The 27,251-nt window shown below is 39.9% G+C and overlaps 1 protein-coding gene across 4 annotated transcripts in view; it reads left to right on the top strand.

The window, feature by feature from the left end:
- Positions 1–874: 874 nt before the first annotated feature.
- The window catches only part of myo15ab (myosin XVAb), a 35,422-nt gene continuing 9,045 nt past the window's right edge, over positions 875–27,251 (top strand). For 2 of the 4 annotated variants that reach the window (XM_046048137.1, XM_046048136.1), the window contains exons 1-37: positions 875–1,487; positions 2,196–2,321; positions 4,197–4,274; positions 4,517–4,668; positions 5,611–5,656; positions 5,785–5,909; positions 6,525–6,642; positions 6,749–6,924; positions 12,475–12,559; positions 12,687–12,719; positions 12,859–12,940; positions 13,139–13,269; positions 13,548–13,643; positions 14,045–14,173; positions 14,290–14,396; positions 14,556–14,734; positions 15,484–15,556; positions 15,770–15,961; positions 16,674–16,747; positions 16,839–16,912; positions 19,085–19,193; positions 20,298–20,366; positions 20,469–20,533; positions 20,619–20,978; positions 21,859–21,940; positions 22,138–22,233; positions 22,395–22,455; positions 22,754–22,847; positions 22,982–23,099; positions 25,138–25,253; positions 25,343–25,402; positions 25,600–25,675; positions 25,783–25,898; positions 26,008–26,126; positions 26,381–26,522; positions 26,830–26,941; positions 27,035–27,109. In XM_046048137.1, the coding sequence (XP_045904093.1) occupies positions 1,365–1,487; positions 2,196–2,321; positions 4,197–4,274; positions 4,517–4,668; positions 5,611–5,656; positions 5,785–5,909; positions 6,525–6,642; positions 6,749–6,924; positions 12,475–12,559; positions 12,687–12,719; positions 12,859–12,940; positions 13,139–13,269; positions 13,548–13,643; positions 14,045–14,173; positions 14,290–14,396; positions 14,556–14,734; positions 15,484–15,556; positions 15,770–15,961; positions 16,674–16,747; positions 16,839–16,912; positions 19,085–19,193; positions 20,298–20,366; positions 20,469–20,533; positions 20,619–20,978; positions 21,859–21,940; positions 22,138–22,233; positions 22,395–22,455; positions 22,754–22,847; positions 22,982–23,099; positions 25,138–25,253; positions 25,343–25,402; positions 25,600–25,675; positions 25,783–25,898; positions 26,008–26,126; positions 26,381–26,522; positions 26,830–26,941; positions 27,035–27,109 (4,069 nt within the window). In that variant the 5' untranslated portion in view covers positions 875–1,364. Of the gene's footprint in view, positions 1,488–2,195; positions 2,322–4,196; positions 4,275–4,516; positions 4,669–5,527; positions 5,687–5,784; positions 5,910–6,524; positions 6,643–6,748; positions 6,925–12,474; positions 12,560–12,686; positions 12,720–12,858; positions 12,941–13,138; positions 13,270–13,547; positions 13,644–14,044; positions 14,174–14,289; positions 14,397–14,555; positions 14,735–15,483; positions 15,557–15,769; positions 15,962–16,673; positions 16,748–16,838; positions 16,913–19,084; positions 19,194–20,297; positions 20,367–20,468; positions 20,534–20,618; positions 20,979–21,858; positions 21,941–22,137; positions 22,234–22,394; positions 22,456–22,753; positions 22,848–22,981; positions 23,100–25,137; positions 25,254–25,342; positions 25,403–25,599; positions 25,676–25,782; positions 25,899–26,007; positions 26,127–26,380; positions 26,523–26,829; positions 26,942–27,034; positions 27,110–27,251 lie in introns of those variants that run through there. The other 2 variants (XM_046048139.1, XM_046048140.1) reach the window with 2 other exon arrangements.

Genomic DNA, 27,251 nt, shown 5'->3' with positions numbered 1-27,251 from the left:
GCATCAGAACTGGACCACAGAGCAATGGAAGCAGGTGGCCTTGTTGCAGACCATGTGCACCCTTTCATGGAAACAGTATTCTCTGATGGCAGTAGCCTCTTTCAGCAGGATAATTCACCCTGCCACAAAGCAAAAATGGTTCAGGAATGGCTGGAGGAACTCAACAACGAGAAACACAGGATATCCTACAAAGTGTTGAGTTGGCCCAAATTCCCAGATCTCAATCCAATCGAGCATCTGTGGGACGTGCTGGACAAACAAGTCTGATTCATGGAGGCCCCATCTTGCAACTTACATTAGTTAGAAGACTTAAAGAATCTGCAGCTAACGTCTTGGTGCTGGGCTGTTTTGACAGCAAAAGGGGAACCTACACAATATTTGGCAGGTGGTCATAATGTAATGGCTGATTGGTGTATATGCTGCTATGTATACAAGAACTCAAGAAATTGGGGTAGGGGATTAGAGAAACCTGATTTCCCTAGATAGATTTCTACTATTAGTAAAAATCAGACACATTAGCTAGTAGTAGCTAAAAGCTACTTTTCATTTTTTTATAGTTAGTTAAAATACATATATATATATATATATATATATATATATATATATATATATATATACACACACACACACACACACACACACACACACATATATATATATATATATATATATATATGAAGGCACACACAGTAGGCTATGGGCCTAGTTTATATTGAGCAATAGAAGAAAGACTAAAAACCTGCTCCAAACAGTGTGTGTGTGAGAGAGAGAGCTAAATCAGACACACAGAAACTCATCTCATGGAAACAGGTTTCTGCCACTACATCAAAGTTTCCTCCTCACTAGAGGAAGAGCAGTCCAGGCTAGGCACTGATCCTTCTCACAAGATTACAATAACTATCACAACAGAAAGTAAACTCAGTCGCGCGTGTCTTTACTCCCCTGGAGCAAAGTCGCAGACATCAGCCCAAGGATCGATACGTGATGTCACCGGCGGTGGTGTCACTTACTGATCCTTCAGAAATGCTTGGGAAAATGTAGCGTGTGTAGAAGCTACCGCGCTACTCGTACAATAAAAGAGCTTCGTTACTGAAAAGCTATTTGATTCAGAAAATAGCGACGCTACCACCAAGCTACTGAGAAATGTAGTTAAACTAGTAACGACTGCCCGACACTGCGCGCACACACAAGTCAATCAGTATATCGTAGCTTGTCCAAAATTGGTTGGGGATAGGGTAGAAACATGACGTGCTGTATGATCTTTTGACCTGCACAACATCACATCAATGCGACCTGGGTTAGTTAGAAGAGTTTTATATACACCAACCTGATGAACTTTTGTGCTGTGCGTGTAGGAGGAATACATGCGCGAGCAGATCGAATGGCAGCAGCAGCCCTTCAGCCACAACCAGGCCTGTCTTGACCTCATCGCTGCTAAGCCTCATGGGATACTGCGCATACTGGACGACCAATGTGGTTTCCCTCAGGTACATCATCACTTGTTGAACTAAACTATTAATTCCAAAAGTTATGAGAAATCACTCAAATTTAATAATAAACAATAAACATAGCTGATATTAATTGAAGTGAACTGAAAATAATATTTATTAATACACAGTAATTAGTACACACATTAATAACAGTATTTGATTAAAGCACAGGGTATTAATAATTCATTCCTCCATCAAAAACTTGTTCTCTAAGTGCACAAAAATCAGACTCCTGTGGTGAGCATGTGTAGTTTGAAATCTTACATTATTTAGGTGTATTGTGAAAAAAACAGTTGCACGATACACAATAAAACATAATTCAAGTTACATAATATATAATGGCTCATTTTTGAAAAGAAATTGAGTTTAAAAAAATCTCACTTATTGGATTTCTCATAGCAGCAGGAGACTGAAGTGTACTTTAGTCAGTTCCTATCAATATAAAACTATCCCACATGCTCACTTAATTGCCTACCTGCTGTTATCATTATTCCCGAGGCTCCTAATGTGAGAAGCTGACTGAGCTCATATTGAGATAAACGTATTGTGAAGTGTCTCTGATGCTCAAAGTGAAATATGAACACGGTGTTACTCAAGTAACTGACTGAGGCAATCTGCTGAATGCACACAAGCAACATGTGTTTGTGCTGTAAAGATTTAGTTTCCATGGCTCACCTGCCATTCGCTGTCTCCCATCATTGTTAGGCAACAGACCACACGTTCCTTCAGAAGTGCCACTATCACCATGGAAACAACCCGCTATATGCCAGGCCAAAGATGCCACTGCCAGAGTTCACCGTGAAACACTACGCTGGGAAGGTCACATATCAGGTACACCTTTATTTCTTTCCTAAAACTCCTTTTTGTCATTTTGTTTGTGTAACAATTTAAGATATTTTACATCAACAAAACATTATTACCTTAATATGTCTATCTATCTATTGTGTGGGAGGTTCCACTTCCCAAATGCAATATAAAATACATAGCTATGTTTCCACATGTGTATAAAGACCCGGACATAATTAACCATTATGTTTTTATTACCCTAGAAAAGGCATTTCTGTCTATATTTCTATACACCGTGGATCCCCTTACATTGAAGTTGCCATGTTGCGCCGCCATGATTCTACAGTAGCCCAAATGGACAAACTGCTCTACAATGAATACGTATGAAAAACAAGGAGAAGTAGTAGTACTAGCAGTAGTTGTCTGGTTTGTTCGAAGTAAGAAGAGAAAAGAGCGTGTACCACCACCGTAGCTTCTCCTGCGGGCTTGCGAGTGCAGTGACTGAACTGTCAGAATAATCTGAATTTTTTATTTCAAAAAGAGGAATAAAGTGTACATGGGACATAAGGAAGTATACAGAACAGACACAAATAATAAAAACTTTGCCAGGGGTAGTATATATTATATAAAGTTTTTAGTTTTCACAGCCTTTTTGTTGTTGGATTTAGAAATTAAATTGTTATAAAATATTGCAGATGTCTGCACGTTGTGTAGCTCTGATAATGCTAATCCAACACATCTTTGTACTAGTGTCCATGTTGATTCCACATTCCGACGTAAAGCGAGACACTGCAGGTGAATAGGATAAAAAATCTAACTAGTAGATTTCACCATGAAACTTTCCTAGTTGATAACTTACATTAAGACAATATTTTTTTGTATTATAGGTTTTGTGAAATATTATGTTTAAATATGCAAATAAGGCAGTATCAAATGAAATATGCGCTAAATTGCATCTATTTCAAGAACTGAAATCTGAACACTGGATTAAGTCAGGTTCAAAATTATTGTTTTATTTTGTTGAAACATTATACTAAAATGTTTTTATATAAAAATACTGTAAACAGGCATAAAGAAACAATATTCAACCTGTTTTAAATAAAATGTTCTATAATTCCTCTAATTACTGAGTAACAACATGTCTGAACAGACACAATTACGCACACAAAACAGACAGAAACAGACAGAGCCACCCACGGAAAGCTAAATCAGGAAGTGTTAAAGTACACCATGTGACACATCTTAACCAATCATGTCAGAAATTGACTTTCATGATTGGTTGCTGGTACAAAGGAAATTACTATTTTTGGATCTGAAAGCATTATGCAGGAGAGAGAGAGCTTTCCAGCGGTACCGGGGATCATATGGTGCAGACATTGGTAGCGGCAGGAGATGTTGCAGTAGAATGGACATTTGTCCCCCACTAGTCTGAAAGAAGACATGTTAAGGAAGCAAAGTAGCTCAAAATATGTGAGCCATTGGTTTAAAATTTTCATTTGATTCATTTTTCATTCATTTGAAACTCTCACACCACGATGCCAAGTTACACGCTGCTCCTTTAAAATTACTTTTTCAATTAAATTTTACAGAGATGCAGGTCGCTTCTCATCATTACTTGTGTTTTCAAGCCTATATACAATATATTGTTGTCCTTAGGGACCTCATAAACTCAAGAGCCAATCTCCCAAAGCCACTTCACCTCTGTTAGTTCTACATTTTGTTCTAATTGATTCTCCTCCCTCACCCCCTCAACAACCCCTCAAATAATTTTTGTTGTTTTCAAGATCAAATTCCTTCAATTTATTAATACTAATTTCTCCACCTTGGATTAGTGATTTTGTTTGTCTACTGTTGAATCTGATGTCACATGTCCCTGGCTTGAATTTTGTTCTAACACTTTTCTAATGATTTGCGGTGCAGGTGCACAAATTCTTGGATAAAAACTTTGACATGGTCCGCCAGGATGTTTTAGACCTCTTCAGCCACAGCAAGAATAGAGTGAGATGTGCAAATATACAGTTTGACTTACTCTCTCTTACTATTTCAACTTTTTATATTTACAATACTCCCATGCTTTTATATTTTAAATACTTTATTAATTCTGCTGTGAAATAATTTCATATTCAATAGTACATACTACAAATATTATCCAGTGATTATATGACATTGATTATTCATGATTTGACTTACCTCTTTGTCCTCTGTGTTGTTGTCTTTGCTTGTGTTTTGTTGTTTTACAGATGGTATCCAGCATCTTCTTAAAGCACTCAGAGTCTGTGTCTCAGCAGCGGTCTAACATGCGGCGCAGCAGCGCGGCTCGTCGTTATCAGGCTAACACCGTCAGCGCAAAGTTCCAGAGCAGCTTGCAAGAGTTGCTGGAGAAGATGGAAAGGTTGGAGTAACACTCAATTAACCTTTATTACCTCTAATACACCTGAAAGGGGCAAAGTTGTGTTTGAAACTGCTCCCTAGTTGCCACTGAACAGTATTACAATTGCCTTCCTGCAACTCATTTGAGTGTCCAAATATAATGTGAGTATAAAATGTATGCACTATGTAGTGCCCTCATACATTCCCACATTAACTGTATGCTATGCTCCTGAGAAAGCAGACACTTAAAGTATATTTAAGTGACATAGCACCTACAAGGTAAAAGGTACAAGGTACAATAGATTTATTTATTATTTTACAACACAGGGTTGTATAATGAGATTAAGGTGTAGTTCTTTATGCAAAATGTTATATACACAAATTATACACAATAGATGGTTGAATAAATAACAAGTCTTAGAAATAAAATGAATAAATAATAATAAACCTGTCAGTGGTGATGATGAGTCACACTGTAAGTGTCCGAAATTTACTATGAGATACGGCAAGATATATATATAGAGAGACTATTGAGTACAAGAGGGAGTGACACATACCGTATTATATTTTATTTGCTTAATTGAGTTCAGTCATGTCTCTATAAATAAAAAAGAAGCTTCTAGAGATCTATCAGTCTGTTGTATGCAGGTGCGGAGCTAATGGCTAACTGCAGAGGGGGCGAGGACCTCTACTGGGCCCTTATACAGTGGCACTTTTCCCTCCACTTTTATTGTTATGAGAGTGAGGGTAACAGAAATACAGCAGACAGGCTGCATGCTTTTAAAACTCCTGAAAAAATACCCTCTGCCCCCCCCCGCTTGTTCCGCTTCAGGTTATTTGCATATAATAAGTAGCTGCAGCTGTATAACTATGCCATGCCCTACCAATATCTACTTGACTTCCTTGCACAGGACAAATCATACATTAATTTATCCATCTATTCATTCTCATCTATCTGTGACAGGTGTAACCCTTATTTTGTGCGATGCATGAAGCCAAACCATCGTAAGGTATATTTGCAAGTTGGATGATGTGTGCAGGTTTGCAGTGTTTTTTGTTTTTTTTTGCATTTTAATTAATATGTAATATACAGTACATCTCATGTGTATTATTTGTATGCATGCATATGTATGTGTAGGAGCCTGGAGTGTTTGACATGGAGCTGATCAGCACTCAACTACATTACTCTGGTATCATGGAGACCATCCATATCAGGAAGGAGGGATATCCGATCAGAATGCACTTTCGCAGCTTCCTATCAAGGTGGGTTACTTACCAGTCTTCACATTAAGTGTATTTGAGGAGAAATGTATATATATATATATATAATTGAACCATGTAAGCTAAAATTTAGTACAGACTGTCTCCGCCTCCTGTTCAGCTTTATGTCCTGAAAAGAATTGCTTCAGCTCACAACTCAAAATTGCCTGAAATATTGGCTTTTTCTGGCAAGAGTGCTATTCACACTCCAATTTCTTCATGCTGAAATAGCCATCTGGTAGTTGCCAGCTCCTGCAGTAGGAAAGCAACTGAAACCAATTGATCTCACAGCACCTCTGACCACTGGCTGCCAAAGTAGTCTGACTTACATTAATGTAGAAAAACAGTTTTAGAGTCATCCACAGTCAATTATACTATTCACATTAAAAGTGCTAAATACAAAAACATACAACTACCACAACTAGAATACCAGTTAGCCTCACACTTGGTCTGAGATTCACAGCCAACCATAATGTAAGATTTACATTAACATAGAGTTAAGACACATGTTGCAAGCTTTGCATTTCACAGATTCATATTTGCTTCAAAATTCATTTTCATTCATTGTCATTTTAAATTTGTGTTTGCTGTATGTGTATGTACTGTATGTGCACACAGGTATAAAGCCCTTCTCTGCCTGAGGGATCTTCCACCTGCAGATGGAGAAAACTGTGTCACCATGCTCCACAAGCTCGGTCCGGTCAAGAACGGATCGTATCAGCTGGGAGTCAGTAAGGTGAGCTCTCTCAGTAACGCACACGTACAAAATAAGGTCAAATGAATCATATATAAGAAATAAATACTGATTAATTTATATTTGTTTGTTTGTGTGTGTGTGTTAGATTTTCCTGAAAGAGGAGCTGTATCAGTTGTTGGAGGGGAAGCGTGACCGCTTGCTGAACATCGCTGCCATGACGCTGCAGAGATACACCCGCTTGTGTTTTGCCCGGAAGAAATTTACCAAATTACGGCAGTGTGTGACACTGTTTAAAGCTCGATGCAGAGGATACCTGTGCAGGTAATGTTCACCTGAGGTCAACAACTTGGATGCGTTTTTGGTTTCTAAATTTGAAGAAAAAGTAAAGCCAAATAAAATAAAGGGATGCCTCTTCTTTGATAAGGGAGGGGTGGTTGAGGACATATTCCTTGACCTGCGCAAAGCTACTGATACACTGACTCACTCAGTACTTTCTAATGCCTGGTTGTGCACCAGGAGGATTTTCAAATCTTAATCGATTTTTAAAATGAGTGATACCACAGACAAAACGACAGAATTATCTGATTTTTATTATTTTAATCTTAAGAAGCCACACACCAGACGAGAAATTCAAGATGCAGGACCACACACTTGATGTTTATATAAAACAATTTCAGAGTGGCGATTTCAGACACTTTGGATCTCACAGAATTTTGCAATATCAAATATGACTTCAGACATAAACAAACATGGAGGTAGACTGTTGCTGTTAACTAGTTGCAGTTGTGTGTGCTATTTTTTGTACAGAAAAAACAAAAAAAGGAGACTAAAATTGAACCGATGAACAGACGAACTCATGGCTGAGACGAGGGAATCAGCATTTATACATTTTATAGTGCAAGCTAATAAACAATACCTTGGTGACGCTTCCCTGTGAGCTCACTCTCATTGGCCGTGGCAGGGTTTGTGATCGGTGGCTCCCGGATTTCAAATTATAAATATAAAAACATGTTACATATACATATATACACAAGTCAAAATTGGGATGTCTCCTATCTGGTTGACCAAGATAACATCTGTAAACCCCTGACACTACAGGATTGTTTGGGCCGATAATCGGTTCTGACCAGCCAATTATCCTCTAGTGTGCGGCCAGCATCTAAATTCTAACTTTCTGTAAATTTTCTAAATTTGATTCAGTCTTACCTACTTGACTGCTCTCAGTGCGTCAATAAAAAGGTTTCCATCTTAGGTCTGCATATTCAAAAGATGTCCCATGTATTGAAATATAACGGCTAAAATTAGAATTCATTTACAGATAAAGCTTCTAAGACATATTTGAATGCTATGAATTTTCATTACGGCATAATATCATGTTAGTCTTGTATCAAATATAATAAGTCAATTTCATTTCAGATCTCCGTTTAGTGCATTTGATAATCAATAATGCTGCGCCTCCACAATTGGAGAGCTTTGCTCAGCTCCGCTCTGAGCAAATACTTCCTTTGCACAGTCTGCCTTTTCTATTTAAGCCATTAAAGAATAGAATAAGCTCCTCGTCAATTTGAAAATCAGCACAGTTTTCCATATTTTTGCCCGTAAATTTAAAAAGGATTTTTCAGGCTTGTCAGCATTAATTCGCCATTTTGACCACCTGTTTTTTATAACTTTGCATATACAGTATGTATATACTATTTTGAAATTTCCTATCAAGTGTGATTTTGCGTGTAAGTGTGTTTGTGCGTGTGTGTCTGGCATATGTTGGTCAATCAGAGATGATGGTTTGGCTCTGTGTAATATAATGTTAAAGTAAATGTATTTTGTATTTTTGTCCTTGATATAAATAAATGTAATTAACTAAACTAAACCTTTTGCAACATACAAGCTATACAGAGAACAGCTCAGCTACTATCAGGGTTGTTTTATTTGATAATTATTGCATATTTAAAAATGGGGAATTATTCTGTTTTTCCTAAGAAATGTAGAAAACAAAGAACAAAAATTCAAAAAGATGATTCAAAAATCATCCTTGGTCCAAATGCTCAGGTGTAAAACCACTAGTATTATCAGTCTTCTCCTGGAATTAGGCTCTATTTTAGCTTTAGCTTCTTTAAGGCGGGCAGCGTGTTATCCTACTTAGGTCTGGAGTTTTATGCCTAATCATGGGAATGTAGGCTTTAGTGTTTGTTTTCAAAGATCCAAACAAGTCAAAGCACAGACAGCCTGCTTTTTTTGTCCTTGATGTGACGAGACAAGGCCATAGGATTCAGGCTGTGGTCGTCCATCAAAGGTGATTTCTCACTCAGTGACAGTCTGACGAAAACCTGGACACGTGATTTTATTTGAATGTGTAAAAATTCACTTCCTGGCTTAATGAGGGCACTTCAATTGGCAATAAACCCAAGTTCAAACATCTTGAATCTGTATTGATATTTCAGATTGTTGGTCAAGCTTTGATGAATTTGGAGAAATGACACATCACGCACCAAAGCTATAACTAACTCTTGCTTCACCAATTGTGCAGTCTGCTCTAATTACAGTTTTTCTCAGTCGCTTTGGTGCATTTCTCAGATCAGAATTGAAATTCTCAAAACTAATTGTTTAACCTCCACATCATCTCGTCACTTGTGCACATCATAAAAGCACTTTGATACCCAATTATGAATTTTTAAGATTCATAAAATCATTTTATTTAATTCCTCGTTTTAGGGCACCACCGGAGTTGTTATAATCCTAGAGTCTCCGGACTTCTAGGTAGTTTTGAATAATTATACAATTATTACTAGTGATCAGTTAGTTAATAATCGCTCAATTATCTTAAATCAGTCAGTCTCATATCTAAAGGGTCAATTCTCTTGGCAGGAACTAGAAATAGGCAACACACACAGCTCTTGATTATATTACAGTGAATTTATTCTCTAACTAAGGTGATAAAAAGATGGTTGGATACAGGGAACATAAACATTTGCTGAACAATGAGCCTGGAGGTTCGATTGTGGGAAGCATTTGACTCATACGGCATAGAAGAGCTAATGAAAGTAAACTAATGCTATAATTTAGGAGTTAAAATGGACATCTGATCACAGAACGTGTGTTAAGTCTTACTGCTTGTTGACAGCCTGCTTTTGGCCTGTTGCACGGGTCCCACGCTAGCTGCCCGATCCTGGCTTTTTGCTAGGGATTCTCCGGGGTTCTCCGTGTCTGATTGAAAACGCCTCCTCCGTCTGGCAATTCGGCTGTTTTCAGGTTTCCTTCGTTGTAGCTGGCGAGACCACGTGGCTTGGTCTGACCTCGGTGAAGTTGGCTTGACGAAAAAGGCTTAAAATGGAACTTGGTCGTTCCTGAATTAGTCCAGTGTAACTTAACGGACTTATAACTTTAACAAACAAAAGAAATAAAGAAAATAAAACAAACTGAAGGCAGATCGATGTCGCGGCACTTCAGGTGTGTAGCTTCAGGCGAACAAAGGCCTGTTTGTTTCGCTGGCCGAGTCTGGGCGTTGCCTGGCGAGGCACGCTGCGCGTGCCGAAGCGTCCAGAGGGCCGAGCAGGGTGGAAGAGCCAACAGCGAAGAGAAGAGAAGAGAGCGAAGCGAGGTCGCGTGTCGCTCTTTTCCTGCCTGGGGCGTGGTTCCCCAGGGGGCGTCTCAGGTTTCCCAAGGGACTGCCTTTCTAAACTTAATGTCTAAAGAAAAGAAATCTATTTGCACGTATTATAATCAAACATTTTCCACAATCGAACCTCAATGGTTGAACGGTTGTACTGTTCTTGGCATTTGGTAACAGGAAACAATTGTCACATTATTGGTCAGGATATTTATACATTTAATGGCATTTCCGATGAGGGCATGTAATACTTATTTCGTCCACTTGGGGGAGCGCAGGTTACGTGAGGAAAGCTTGGATTAAATCAAAGATCGTCTCTCCTTAGGAACCGGGGATATTGTTGATTCATCCTTAAATTCAAGCTGGCGATTAAGAGTATAGTAAAACATTCCTTTGTCATCATTTCTAAAGGAATTTTGTAGGAAAGTATTATGAACAAGCATTGATTACATTTGATGAAGGAGTGTCTTGCTGAAAATAAAAACACTGCACAAGTAACTTTCTTTTCAGCACTAATAAACAACAGATAGCAACAACAGTTAACGTAACTACTCAAATAGAGGCAAACGTAATCAGGTAACTAAAGATTTAATTAAATGCTTTGAGTCTTTGGAGACTGCAGTCTTTTTACATTGAAAGTTCAGTGTCTGGACCATGTCACACTTGGGTGAGACAGGGATTTTCCTTTTTGATGTGGTAATAAAACAAAGAATAAGGTCAGTTGCCACGGAAACGTGTGTGGGGGGGCCAGTTTTGATAGGCTGTTCAGGGAGATGCCAATGGCTGGCTCGTGTCCCTTTGTCAGTTTAACAGTCAGGCCCCGCGTTATCAGCTTCGGAATCAAAAAGGTGCCAGTTTTATGGTTGGGATAGCACTTAAAGAAAGCAACTTTGACCCCTCCCCTTCTTCTCTGGGGAGGAGAAAGGAATTTAGAGTAGCTCCAAATTTATTCAATATAAAATGCACAAATCCACACCGTTGTTCACTACAAGCTAAACGAAATGTTGTTTCTTAAGGACCATAAACAAAGTAAGAATAGACCACAACAACATCACAATAGCAACACTCCATACCAATACTCAATACCAGTAAACAGTAACAATACACAGTGAGCACAATGAGAAGGTCTTTCCTCTGCCTGGGAATGATGGGGAAATGACAAGTCCATAGGTTGATGGATGTGGACCAAGAACGCACAGAGTCCAGCACGTGCTTTAGAGTAATGTGAGCATGTGAAACAGTCTTTTCATAAGAACTTTGTTGAAGTCTTAAGACTTTAAGTCCTGTGCTCTACCAAGTGAGCTAATCAATGACATTATGGACCACACTATAATTACCATTATAGTTATCTCAAAATCACAAGAAAATTATCCCGTTATCACAGGAAAACGGAGTAAAAGAATATTTGATTAGGGCTTCTGTATGTATATATATGAATGAATATATAGATAGACATTCTATACATGTCTATTTGAATTTTTTTGTAAATGTGCCCCGAATTGATGAAGATATCTGTTGTGATGTGGAAGAGAATCTGTGATACAACAGACCGGAACGTCAGCCAAAGGGATGTACTGTATCCCATGCAACAGTCCTGTCTCTTTCTTTTCTTCTTACGACAATGCTCTGTAACAAATTACAGTACGAACAGTAAAAGCATAGCTGTGATTCCTGTCCTCTCTCCTGCAATGTATAACTTTGTACTGGTGAAAGTGATATTTGCCAGACACAGAAAGTGCAGCCTTGTGCATTTTCAATCATTGTCATCAAAATCTTAGCCAGAGTGTACATCAGAAAATACTTACAGAGTACACTGTTATATTGACAAGATGGCTAAACATTTTGACTTGCTTGTTCATAAACAAGACACAAGGACTTGTCGTTCTGATGGCACTGACAAGTTCAATGACATAAAGATTTGCTTTTGAGAGATAGACTAAGGATTTTGAGCAAGTTATGGGCTTTTGCAGGTAATCCACTGTGTTGTGCCGTTTGCACTATCTGTTTTGAGAAATGCACTTACTGTTTTGCAAATGTTAAGGATGATTCGAGAAATGCACCAAAGCGACTGAGAAAAAAAAAACTGTAAAGCGTAGGTTAAAGCAAAATGTCGTGCCATGTTTCATGGGGAATATTTGTGTTTTTCTTGTTACAGAATGTTTACTTCGAATGCAACTCATTCAACTTCTTTCTCAAACTTTTCTCTGCTCTCTATCATTGTCTGTGTGAATTATCTATCTTCCATGGTTATTGCTTTTTCTGAACAGAAAAAAGTTTGCTCTGAGGAGGAAGTACCTCATCAGGTTCCGCTCCGCCGTGCTGCTCATCGTCAACCGCCAGCGTTACATGAGGGTATGCACACTGTGTTTTTGTCTGTGTGAACGGGGAGACTTCTGGGGACATTTACAGTATTTGTGTTTGAACAATGAATAAGAAATGAACAAATGTGTGAAGTGTGATACTGTTGTCTATCTGTCAGACAGTGGTAGAGCCTGCAAGGAAAGCAGAGGAGGTGAGTGAAGGATGAAATAAAGTGAAAACATCTGAGAGGGAGGTGAGCCTCATTTTGAGTGAAAAGAAGAAGATGTAGCATTAGTGTGTAATATAAGCGTGTATGTGTGTGTGTTTGGATGCATATTCAATGCATGTAGGATCGCATCAATAGAGAAGTGGTGAATGTGACAACACTGCCTATCCCTGCTGAGCTGGCAGCCCTGCTACAGGCAGCCTCAGGTGTGCGCACACACACACACACACACACACACACACACAACTACACACTGATCTGCCGTCAGTAAGTGCTATAAATATGCTTCCATCAACAGATATGTTCCACCTTGTTTGCAGGTTCAACAATATTTAATGTCGTATTTCTGTGATGACACATGGGCTGCTGTGTGTGTGTGTGTGTCTGTGTGTGTGTGTGTACAGGTGGTGAAGAGCTGCATTCTGACTGCTTGGCGGTGGTCCAGGCCCCAAAGGTTCAGGTTGACCCCCAGCTGACCCTGCCCCTGGATATCAACAACTACCTCATGACACACTACATCCGGGCCATATTTAGGGTAAACACACACACACACACACACACACAGACACACCTACACAAACAATCAAAGAGCATATACACGTTAAACTCTTTGAACATGTGAATAAAACCTAAATCAACCTTGGTGATTTAGGTTTTGATGACCAACTTCATTGGTCCCAGGGCAGTATTGTTGCAGTGCTCCATCCGTATAACTATGTAAACAGTCATTGTGTCATTCTTAAGCACTGTGGGTCTGTGTGTGTGTGTGTGTGTGTGTGTGTGTGTGTTTGTGTGTCTGTGTGTACGTTGTAGGAACCGTTGTTTGGGATGCTGACAGCCCCGCTGGAGAGTTCTCTGACTCGAATGGATGAGGAGCTAAAACAAGGAGCCTTGAACGTTTTCATTCTGGTACATGTTGCATTTACATGCTGCTGGGAAACTCCAGCATCCAGGACCATCATGTCAGTTGTTAAACAGTGTAATGTCACATCTCCTGTAGTTCAAGCTGATTTAACAAACTCAATTTAAAAAAGGGTTAGCTATTTTGTGGGTTAAAACCTGTTAGAAGCTCTGGTAATAGAATTCTGAAGAGCCTTTATGTGAAATCTACAAGTTGTAAGCCTGTTTCTTTCATGATATACATCAAATACATGTGCACAGTGTTTACAACATTTGCAAACATAATGATTCACTGACTATTCTCAAGTATGATATATCGATGTATTGCAAGCAGCCTCAGCATAATGTCAAAAGCTAAGACCTTTATAGGTGTAATTTAAGGTCTGTATTTGTTGTCTTTGTTTTCATAGATACTGAGATTTATGGGTGATCCTAACTTGAATGGGGCTCAGGAGAATCTGTTTGGGAACTACATCATCCAGAGAGGACTTGCCAATCCCAGCCTCCGAGATGAGATCCTGGCTCAGGTAGCCAATCAGGTGAGGCCCAGGTCGTTTTTCTAGCCGATGGGATAGAAATGAAAGCCCAGATAACACTGAATCTTCCACTGTTATTGCACTTCATCTCTTGACTTTCATTTTCTCCCGTCCATTAGGTGTGGAGGAATCCTAACATTTTGAATTCAGAGCGTGGTTGGCTTCTCCTCTCCTCCTGTCTTTCTGCTTTCCTGCCGTCGCAAAGGCAGGCCAAGTACTTGCTGAAGTAAGAAACACGGTCAGACAGTGACATATGTTTACATCACTGGTCATCTCTGTATTTAATTTTACAGTACATTTATTACTTGCTTTTCTGTGCATGCCTGTGATCTTTATACACGATTTCAGTAGTTCATTCTCTTTGTGCTTGTTGTTGTTGTTGTAGGTTTGTGTCTGACTATGGGCCGGAGGGCTACGACTGTGTGTGTCAGCACCGTCTGCTTCAAGCTCTGCAGCAGATGAATGTAGGGCCAGAGTATGTCCGAACATACCCACCCTGTCTACTAGAGTGGACCGCCAATCGCAAGAAAGCTCACACTGTTCTGCACATACACTGCTTCGATGGTGAGAAAACACACACACACACACACACATACCTACACACACACAAACACAACACATGTAACCCAAACAAACATAACAGATAGAGAGCTGTTTTTTAATTTGCATTTGATTTGCATTGTGTTTGTCTAAATACCTTTAGTGTCTTTTCCTTAAAAAGATTTGTTTTATGACTGATCTAAATCACAGGCCACAACACTGCACAATGCTTACATATGCATAGCATTATAAACACAAAACAGCAAAATGTGTCAACGTCAATGTAATGTGTATTGTACATTTTCACTCCCTTTGACTTTGACTCCCTCCCGTTGACCTAACCTCACCTTTTTGTGTTTTTTGTTGTGTTTTTTACCTGAGCCCAGTCAATCAGTCAGTGTGCACTATTCAGCACAGAAGAGTTATCTGTCTTTCTCTCATTCCCTCCTCTCATCCAGCTAATCTGTCCGCCGGCCTTTTGGCAAGTCTACTGAGGATTAGACAACACCTGATACTCGCTCTGGTTCACTGGCTGTGTTTATGTCTGTTTGTTGCTGCTGGTGTCTGTGTAAATCTTCAAAGACAGAAAGGGGAAGTTGCTACCAACTTTGTGTAATTGTTACAGTTGAGGAATTATTTCCTAACCTGATTGAAATGGCTCTTAATGCATTATAAGATGGAAAAAATACCCCACAGCATTTCCCAATTGTACCTCTAATTACTGTATGTCAGAAGCTATGTCAGAAGTTATTTTCATGTCTTTCCCCCTTCAGGTGTGTCCTTCCTGTGTCCTCTACACTCCTGGACGACAGGAGAAGAAATGGCCAAAGACATCTTACAACACAGGTATCATCTTACTGTAAAACATACAGACTAAATACTGTGTATGGATTGGGTTACATGGAAGTTGAAACCAATCAGGAGTAATTAGATGGAATTGTTGACATGAACATGCTTAAGTTTGAGAGTATCACTGGATTTTTGTGTGTGTGTGTGTGTGTGTGTGTGTGTCTGTGTGTGTGTGTGTGTGTGTGTGTGTGTGTGTGTGTGTGTGTGTAGGGGTGTGGTGGAGGGCCGTCGAGGCTGGTCGGTGCTGTTGAAGGAGCCGGCTCAGTGGGTGGAGCTGGAAGGCTCTGACTATGTTCTGGATCTGATGTCAGACCTGGAGCTTTCTGCTGACTTCCCCAAACACAACAGCTACTTCATTATCTCTGCACAGGAACCAACCAGAGTGCGGGCCAATGCCAGCATGTGAGACACACACACACACCGTCGTGTTTCCATCACTTCAGAGGACAATATATTAACTTACATTCATTTCCTTAAGACTTACCCCAACCCTACCCCAAACCACTACTTGCCTGATCTAATCCCCATCTAATCGCCCCACAATCCCACAGATTTATCTTGTGAACCTTTGGAGGAGTCCTGACCCCTAATTTGGTAACCACTGGGCTAAACTACCAAACTGTATAGAAAGTAGTTAAAACTAGCTCAACCTACCTCAAGTAGCTACTAACAGTAAAATGTTACTTATGCATTGATGCATTAACATTAAAGCTGGGGTAGGCAACTTTGGAGAAACTAGCAAGACACTGCTAGATTTTGAAAGTATCCAACTGAAAAAATCAAACCACTTCCTTCAGCATACCGATGTATTGTTGTGTGTGTGTGTGTGTGTGTGTGTGTGTGTGAGAACGTCAACAAATATAACAAAAAATGCTTCTGAAATAAATTGCCCACCCCAGCTTTAACAATATTAACAATCTCATAATGTAATATATGATGATTTATCAGTCACAGGGGCCAAGTACTTTTACTTTTGATGCTTTAACTACATGATGATAATACTTACGTACTTGAACTTAAGTAAAGGTTCTGAGTATTTTGTCTGCCACTGCTTGGCTTAATTACTGATGAAGAGGTTGGAATTACTTGAGTGTTTTTTTCTTCCTTTTTACAGAAGCCTGTTGGGTGGTGGGTTTAACATGAATGACGATGTCATATCTTCAGCCATAACTGGCTTTGATGGTCCAGGTACATATTTAAGCAAACATATGAGTGCACGCACACATTATTTCTGATTTTAGTAGGCCATGAAGTGCTCTCCTGTCCTCTTGTCTCACAGACTTGGAGCCTCAGAAAGGGATGGATCGTTATCTCGACAGCCTGTTTGACCCTGTCCTCTCTGACGGAGCTGGAGTAAGTTACACAATTCGCTCAGAGTGACACACTTGACCACCTCAGAAGGGATTCTTCTGTCAACCATGTACTTTCAGTTACTGAACAGGACATAAAAAGCTCTATTTTACTTGAGAGTTAGCATGGAGTGAACCTACATTATAATGAGTGTTAATTTACTTAATTTACATTTTTCATTGAACTTTTTTGCATAACAAAGGTAGTAGGGATGAAGAAAATGACTAAAAAGACAGATACATTTAAAAGAAGAAGAAACAAGCATATATTTGTATAAACTAAAAAAAGCAACAATACTAATATTATACAGTCATAGAATAATTTAAAGAAGAAGCTTCTTGTCATTCATACACTAAATAACATTAGATGCCTACGTTGATCTGTCTTTGGGCTTTCTCATTGCCCATGTAGTTCAAGTACAGATCTCAGATTTTATCAAAGTAGAAAGTTTGTCCTTCAGCGCTGAAGAGAAAGACTCAAATGGAACGATATTTGTTATAGTTTGCAGCCATTATTTAAAACAGGGGGCTTCATCTGTAATCCAGACACGTGATGTACATGTCAGGGCACAGTGAAATAGAATACTTAGTAAAAGTGATATGATTTTGTTTGTAGTATGAACCCGGTCTGGTTTGCTAGTTTCACTTGTAAACAAGTACAAGCAGTACAAACTAAATGGCAGTTTCTCTTTAATAGGATAGGATCCTCATTGTGTATGTAGCAGAGGACAGAGAAGAACTGTTTGTTGTGAGCTCTGTTTGACTTGCAAATACTTAGATCACTCCTCTCTACTCAGTTTAAGCAGCAATAAAACACCTACAGTATGTCAGCTCATTTATGATGCATTGTCTCCACCACGGACGTTATACGTCATCACTGTTCAAATCTGTACGTATTTAGTGAGGGCAATGGTGCAGTGAATGCTGACCATGTTGGATCTATCAGTCTTCAGCTGCGACGACGATGTGGTGAATGTTAGCCGTGCTATCGGATGTGGCTGACAGGAATTAGCATGTATCAGATGTGTTCTACAGACCTCTCCCGCCCAGCAACCTATTACGTTACCCAGTTACCGTAACTGTCACAGCCACTAGATCGCCACGGTGATTTCCCACCCAGGCAACGCGGGGATCTGCTTACGAGGAATTGACACTCTGGCAAATGAAGGGCTTACTATTTAATGAGACATGGACTAAAACACACACACTCCTGTGGATTTATGGGTCAGTGGCTGATTTCTGATGGAACGGTTGCACACATAAGACAGGGATTCCTCTGATCTGACTTTCAGAAAGTGCTCTGATTGCACAAATCATATATTTTTATCTCTCTCTCTATGTCTAGCAGTCGGTTTTAGTATAAAATATTTCACCTGTTGGCTTAAAAGGCAGCTCTGTCTGTAGTTTGCTCCTTCACAGAGGACAGCTGTTGTAGTCATCTTGGAATCACAAAAGTTACAATGGATTTTAATGGTGAGCCAGAGTCAAAATGTAACAAAACATCCACAGAAACTTCTCAAACCTCCATCGTTGTGGCGTAGTTTCTCCACAGTATTTCTAGGTGCTCTAATTCCATGTTATTTATTGCCAGCTCAGTGACTATAGTATATTTAGTGATCTGTTACTTAATTGAAACTTGTTTGGAGCATACTGAACACACAGATCAGCTGTAGAGAAGTAAATGCAGCTGTTGGAGTGGTTTGGTTTTGACTCTTGAGATGCCATTTTAATCTATTGTAACAGTAAATCCATTTGACATATCATATGAAATGTTTTGATACCAAAATAACTCAAAGAAAATACCATTCTTTAATGGAGATGTGTCTCTACAGATCTCCTTTGTCATTTAACAAAAAAAAATGTACATTAACTTGACAGACCAGACATTTGCCATCTTTTGATGCTCTGTACTTTTGACCATAGCCTAACTGAGACTGGTACTGATGATATTGATATTTGAGAGTTTAAAATTTCAGATAACAATGTATTGGCAAATATTTTTAAACTATGACCAAGATAGGTACTGAGTAGAACATTTAAAGGTGATAATGATGTAATGGCATCACTCTTTCACATATCTTTGGCATGTCTGTACTGAGAATTTTTGTGAATTATCAGCCATCTTGGTTCTATATATTCATGTTGCAATCCAAAGTCTGTCCTCCCGTCCTTACAGGAGGTAGAATCTGCTGCAGGACTGTACAGTAGGATGAAGGGGGCTGGAGGAGTTGGAGGAGGGTGGCAACAGCAAGGGCAGTCAGCCGGCCCTCCACCTCCACCTGGAGGTCAGTTATAAACCAGAATTGCTCCCTTGATCACTCATTCACTATTTCCTGTTTAATAAACAGTGATTTGTTAATTCTTTAGTAGATATAGTAAATCACATAATGTTTAATCACTGACAGGTGTAATGTCACACAGCTTTAATTTCTCCATCTATAAAATCCAACACATTGTGGACAACTGTTAGTAGTGTACATGCTGTGGACAAATTTTGAGCGTAGCATAGCACACACTATATTTGGGCACTCAAATAAAGTGAATGTGGAGTCATTTGGACAAAGCCATGGGCACCACTAAGGCCCCATCCACACTACTGCGTTTTCGTTTCAAAACGGAGACCTTTTGCTACGTTTGCGCCTCCCGTCCAGACTAAAATGGGGAAAACGAGGAACTAAAACATTTTATAACTCTGGGTAGCGTTTTCGTGTGGACGGGCAAACGATTTAGAAACGATGATGACGCAGACACTCATGTTTGGATCTCTGATTGGGTCGTATAAGTCATGCAAAGCAGAAACACAATGCTACTGACAGAGTTTTTGATTTAGTATTTTTATTAAAATATCTTGTACCGTGCAAAAAACGCTTATAGCCTACACTTGTAAGTTACTATGCATGTCGCGATTTACTTTGCGAGGACTTCCAGTCTGTTTTCTGCTGTCACAGCCGTTTTTAACTCCCGTGTTACATTCAATAACAGTCCCAGCTCGTTCTTGGTCCATGCAAAAATCTGGTGTGATTCTTCCTCTGCAGTACTTTCTTCTTTTGCCAAATCTTCTGTAACTACAGAATAGACTATCTGCTTCATGTTTACAACGGCACGCGCGTGCCCAGTGTATGTGAACGGCCACTAGATGTGCGTTTTCAGTCGTTTTAATATAGATGCAGATCAGCTCTGATACGCAGGTAAAACGATGTGTGTGGAGTGGTGTGGACAGAGATGTTTGTTTGTTTGTTTTAAAACTCTGTTTTTAAACTAAAACGTAGTGTGGATGGGGCCTAACACACTGGAAGAACCTTAATATATCCAGAAATGATTAGCAAGCGTAATAAAATAAAAACACACAACATCTGACAGAAATCCGATGTGTCTTTGCATGTCCACAGCTGTGAGAGTCCTTCCTGTGGGAGGTGTGATGTCGCCTCCTATTGCTGCAGTGGCACCTGTAACACTTGGTTCGTAGCAAGTGTGAAGAGCAATATGGGGGAAAAAATTTATCAAAAATAATTTTCAATCCTCCATCCTGTTTACTGTGTTTCTCATTCACTCTTCTCCAGATGAACGGCAGGCTGTTTTGGCCCAGCAGCAGCAGGCTATCGTGAACCAGCAGGCCATCATCATGGTAAACCCTCCATCTGGATCTGCGTCTGTTTATTTGTTCCAGTGCTCTTGTTTTGGAAGTAATGCGTCATCTATTTGTTTCTCAGGCCCAGCAGATGACCATGCAGGCCATGGCCATGGTCGGCAGCCCAGTGACAAGCCCCCCCACCTCACCAATCACAAGCCCTCCCATGAGCCCTCTGCTCCACCACCCTCCCAGCCCGTACACCCCCGCCAGCCCCTATGCTGTCATACCCCCGAGTCCATACGCTAACATCCCACCCAGCCCCTACGCTAACTTCACTCCCACTACGTATGCTGCAGCAAACATCCCGCCTCAAGCTCAGCCTCCTGCTGAGCCCCAGACTCAGCCTCCGGCTCCCCACAACAACCCCAACCCTCAGCCGAGTGCCACCAAAACCAACAAACCAGAGCCACCACAGCTTAAAGCTAATGCTGCTGCACAGGTCAGTAACTCGGAGACACGTGAGGTAACAGTCCAAAATGACATTTTATATAATCATCAGTAATTTTTAATTTATGTAAGATGTCATAGTTGTTGTTGTAAACTCCAACAACAACAACAGGCAAAGTTTCCCTAGGAAAAAAAACAACACAAAGCAACGAGTTTCCTTTTATGGAAGGAGTGAGTGGTTTGTTTGCAATAAAAATAAGAACTGTGTAGTCAGATGGCAAAAAGAGCAATGGAAGCTCACCAACTGGAGATCCAAGATAAGAAACATGCTCATTTCCATCACTCAAGGGAAAGCAAGTGTATGTATAATCTTTGTGTAATCAGGTAGTCTCAAAGAAATCTCATTTGCAAGAGAGACCTGAGTAAAGGTGAAGAAAAAGAAAAACAAATATAGCCAGACAAAACAAAAGATTACTCAGTGTCTGCAGTAATAAATGTCTGGTGATATAATCTCTTTAATTCAGGGCAATAATTCAATATTTCATCATTGTATGATGTTGTGATGTTTTGATTAGATTGATTGTTTAGTTCCAGTTTTGTAAAACTGAACATTAGGGTGCAGTTAAGTAGAACAATAAATGAATGTGTCAACTGAACTTCACAGAAACACCAAAACCCCACAATAATCCTTGCACCAAGGTTGTTGACAAAATAAAAATATCATGCCTAATTGTAGATTATCACTCCCACAGGTTTTGGATCTGTAACGAACAAAATGTGTTGCATTTATACAGAAGAGTGCAATGTCCTTTTTCTTCCATTCTTCTTTGCTGTGAAATTGTCCTGGTTCCTACAAAATCACAAGAGACAAAATGTCTGCAACGCCTTAAGTGCAAACTCTCTGTCGTCTCTGTTTGTTTGTTTTTTTCCAGGTTCAGTCAGGTAAGGACAGCGTCCCTCGGAGGAAGGCTCCTGGCATTCCCATAAACAAGGACACACGAGTCAAGAAGTTTGGTAAGAGAAAAAGAGAGAAAAAACACGAGAGAGAGAGCAAGCAAGAAATAAAGAGAAAGTCCCTTCTGTACATTTCACTAAAACTCCTATTTAAGAGAGCTTTACACAAGAAGGCATAACCCCTTATTGGCTGTTTTTTTGTTTGTTTTTTTGTGTTTGTGTGTGTGTGTGTGTGTGTGTGTGTGTGTGTGTTTTAGCCCCAGTGGTGACATCTCCTCCTCCCCCTGCTGAAGAGGTGGTGAAGTACTCAGCTCGGTCTTCGGATGCGATCGTCCCCAGCCAAGATATCCAAGGTAAGCTGAAAAATATTGATGTTATGATTCATTAAACAAGTTTATTTGACTGAATGAGGATTTTATAGTTGATTTCTAACAGACACAATTGCTATGACACAATGAAGGAAAATGTAATGTGTAATCAACATAATTCTCTCATGGTTATTATTGTTTTGAAGAAATTATCAAAAGGTACAACTCCCCACCTCCACCGCCAGACCCACTGCCACCTGGCAAAAGGTGAGGTCTAACAAACACACACACAAACACACAGACTGATAAGGGTTGAGGTGTGAGCACAGTTATCATAGTTTTAAATGGATGGATGTTTGCCTAGAAATACAGCACAGCAGTTGATGCTATCTTCAGACGGTTTTGCACATAGTGAGCACACACAGCCCCAGAATGATTGTATTTGCACACAATAAGTACAAACACGCAGTAGTTACAATACAATACAATACAATACACTACACTTGTAGTTAAAATATCCTGCAAACTATATTGTGTGATGTTGACTCTGTGTGGATGTGTTTAGGAGACCAGAGGGGAAGTTTAAGAAGATGCAAACCCCTCGTGATGAAGCTTTACAGATCCTCAAACCCCAGATGGACAACCCTCCTGCTCCACAGGTATACACAGAGATGCCTGAAAAATGCAAGAATACACAGTAACAGAATGCAGGGAGTGCTTACACCACATGGATATGCACATTAGACAATGCTGGAAATCAGTCATGCAGGGGAACGTTTTTGTGTTTGTCTAGCCCAAACGTCCTGATGCCCCCTCACCATCTGCGTCTGCAATGAAAGAGGCGGGATTTAAACCCACCAGGAACACGAAGACGAGAGGACCTGATCGCCGTCTCCTGATACCTCCTCCAGGTACTCACATTTACTCAAAGTATATACTCATCCACATAATCCAATACAGACATGGCTACATCACGTTTTGTTTAGATTTCATCTTCAGGTATTTCACCAAAAGCACTGTTTTATTTGTTCCTACCTCATGAGACATTTTTAAATGTTATTAAACAAGCTTGGTTTGCATTCTTCTCTTTGATTTATGTTGTATCCCCTGTTCATTGCACTACAGTGCCACAAGTGGTAAAAAAAAAAAAAGCTAAGTACCTTTGAGTAAAAGTTATAATTGTAACTACGTTTCTAAGCTAACCTGTTTAAAATCATCATTACACACATTTTGTCAACCAAATCTAGGTATTTCTGAATATTCTTAAGTCTTGCACAGCCAATGCAGCAAAGGGTATCACCCACTAGTTCAGAAATTGTCAACCAAGGAGAGCCAACTATGTTTTGATTTTAACCAAGAACTTCACCCAGTGAGTGGCTTTCCGTAGAGGTGAAGAACTGATCTGTGAAATCACTTGCTGAGATGTTCGATTGGGATGAAAATCTGCAGACTGTTGGCTCTCAGTGGCAGATGATTAGCCACTCCTGTGCGCAAAACCCCAAACAAACAAAAACATGGAGACTCATCACCCTTATTGCTCTGAGAGGGTTGTGCCCCTCAGCAGTCAACTCCTCTGACTTCATTTTGTTTGAGGTCATCTCGCATTATTCAGCGTGAATTCTGCCATGATATTGACTAGAGTGACAGTTACTCACATTAAAGCATCTCTGGCAAAAATATCAAGCCTATTTGCTAACAATTAGCATGTTCCAGACAAGGTCAGCAGTATACAAGTTAAACAGGAACACACTGACTCTCACAGCAGGTAGGTGGCAAGGCACCCAATGACCCTACTGAAAACACCAAGCATTTCTGTTAATAAGGTTGTAACAATATTAGGGCAATAAAATGCTCTTCCATTATGATTCTGGTGTATTAATACAGCAAAGTAGTGAATGGAGTCAAATTATCCAAGATCAAGACAGATACAGCTCATTTACATGCTCACTTGTCAAAATAAGGATGTCAAGTGGGAGCCCAACACTGACACCATCATCAAGAAGGCCCAGCAGAGGATGTACTTCCTGTGCCAGCTCAGGAAGCTCAACCTGCCTAAGGAGCTGCTAATCCACTTCTACACAGCCATCATCCAGTCTGTCCTCTGCACCTCCATCACTGTCTGGTTTGGATCTGCCACCAAAAAGGACAGGAGCAGACTGCAACGGACAGTCAGGACTGCAGAAAAAACCATTAACCAACCTGCCCTCCATACAGGAAACATCACTGCAGATCCATCTCACCCCGGACACAACCTGTTCCAGCTCCTCCCCTCTGGTAGGCGCTACAGAGCACTGTACGCCAAAACCAACAGACTCAAGAACCGTTTCTTCCCAAAAGCCATCACTATGATGAACAGCTGACTCTGACTCACAATGTCAGGAACCATTCCTGTGCAATAACCCAGTAACTCTGCCACCTGTTTGCTGGATACCACTTACTATTCATCATTCTCTATTTCAGAGCTGTTCATGCTGTTCATACTGTTCATATTGTATATTGTATATACTGTGTACCAAATCCACCTACCTCATGTACATAACACCTGTACATAATACTTACTTATTCCAGCATTCTTTGCACTCATCACACTGTGGACATGTATGCATGTATGTGTATGTGCACCTGTATATCACATCCATCTCTGACATGTACATAATAATAACATTAATGGTAATAATAATTTTCTCCTGCATCCTTTGCACTCTGCTCATTGCACTATTGTCTCAATCTGTCTGTTTTTGTTCATAGTGTGTATATATATGTGTTCTCTATACTGTAGCCTGTGTTTGATTATTATTGTCTTATTGTATTATTGTAAGTAATCACATTGTGAGCATTGTGCAATCCAGAGTCAAATTCCTCGTATGTGTACACATACCTGGCAATAAAGCTGATTCTGATTCTGAAATAAAACTAAAACTAAAATATGACGTGACCTATTTGGTGCAGTTTCTCGAGAGCTTCCTGTAGAGACAGAGACCATCCAGACACAGCTGCATCAGAGCACCAATGAAGAGCACTACACCTACACCAATGTTCCCTGGAGACTGTACCTCAGGAAGGAGGTGTGTGTATATGTACAAAAAACCATCATGATACACTGTCAAAATGTTTGAAATCAATTCTATTGTAAGTAATTTTCTTTCTATTGCAGGTTTTTTATCCAAAAGACAGCTTCAACAATCCTCTGGTGCTGGACCTCATATTCAAACAGGTAACTGAATGTATGGAGATAACATCAACAGATAAACGCATTTGTCTAATATCCATGCCAACGTTTTTTTTTATTAAATGCCTTTGTTAATTCATTCACCTTTTTTTCCAATTGTGCTGCATATTTTTACCTGACAACAGAAAAGTCATACTAAAATATTTCTAACATTACCTCTTGTCTTTTCTTCTCTCCTGCAGATAGTGAACGACACTCTGTCAGAGGCGTGTGTTCGCATCACCAGGGATGAAAGGCAGAAAATGAAAGCTCTTTTCGGTAGTCTGTCTGTTCTTCCTGCAGACGTTTTTTAAGACCATATGCTCTAATTCAGACATGTCTCTTTGACATTCATGAGTTCTTGTGTCTGTTTGTGTGAATGACAGCTAAACACGGGGTTGAACAGAATATGGATCCAGTGAAGGAACATGTGAAGAAAACTATCGTCACGGCAGCCAGGGAAACCTGGGAAATATACTTCTCCCGTCTGTTCCCTGCATCGGTGAGGGTGGTAAATCATCAGAGGATTATAATTACTTAGTGTGTTATATACATTTCTTTAAACATCTTTGTGTATGTGTGTATGTGTTTATGATCTTGTGTGTGTGCAGGGAAGTGTAGGAACAGGTGTGCAGGTGTTGTCAGTGTCCCACAGCGGCATGAAGCTGTTAAAGACCGTAAAAAGCAACGCTGCAGCTCCAGACTACTTTAGAGTCCTTCGACCCTACACGTATGTGCTGTTTTTTCTAAATACTTTTTTCTATATATATTTTTACTTCTTACTTCTTACTGTATATCTGGTTTGGTATTCCATATATGTATATTTTACAGTTCAGTCAGTGCCAGATGAGTTGTAAATCACAGACAAAAATTCAAATATAATATATATGTCTTCAGGAGAAGATTCATTTGTGTGTAGATTGATCAATACTTCAATACAGCTTCAGCCTAATCATATTACCGTATTGCACTGTATTGTTTCAGCTACGCAGACATCCTGTTTGTAACCATCCCCTCTGAGAACATGCTGGAGTTCAATCTGACTAATGAGAAACTGATCCTGTTCTCAGCCAAGGCACCACAAGTCAAACATCTCATAGACACCTTCATCAGTGAGATCAAAAAGGTACTGCACACACACACACACTTGTTCTGTCCACCAGTGTACAAAATATGTATTTGAATGGCGCCAATGGTTAAAGCTGGACAGCTGGAGTAACAGCTGTAACCATGGACTCCTTTTATCTGCACATACTGAATATAAAAAAGTTTTCTGAGGTTTATGTGATATATGGAAAATCACTGACTGAAGCCGTGGTAGATGAGGAAAGTTGAGGCTAAACTTCAGTCCAATTATTGTTCATGTAAATAAAAGTACAATAACATGTAACAGTGTGAGACTATCCCTTGGTGTGTGTTTTTCTGTCTTGCAGGACTCAGACTATGTGATTGCAGAGCGAAACTTTGTGACAGACGACCGCTCGATGCTCAGTTTTCACAAAGGTGACATCATCAGGCTGCAGGTTATGGACGGGCTGGAGAAGGGTGAGACACTGTGGTACATGTAGTAGAAATCCTGTTATCTTGTGAGTCAATCTATGATCCAAGCGTGTGTGTGTTTGTGTGTGTCTCCTCCAGGTCACAGCTACGGCTGTGTGGTGAGGAAGAAGGTGGTGTTTTTGGAAGATCTGAAAAGAGACACACAAGACTTTGGTGAGTGTTCATTGAATCCCTGAATTTTAATATAAAACAAATCAGATCTATAAATGTCACCTTTCTGCCCGTGGCGCAAAAATAAACAAGGTGACAGTTCAGACTGACTTTGAAAGATTTTCTTACCTGGACTGTGTCCATG

Source organism: Micropterus dolomieu, linkage group LG04, assembly GCF_021292245.1.
Source record: "Micropterus dolomieu isolate WLL.071019.BEF.003 ecotype Adirondacks linkage group LG04, ASM2129224v1, whole genome shotgun sequence".
NCBI lineage: Eukaryota > Metazoa > Chordata > Actinopteri > Centrarchiformes > Centrarchidae > Micropterus > Micropterus dolomieu.
This window is presented reverse-complemented; position numbering and strand designations above follow the sequence as displayed.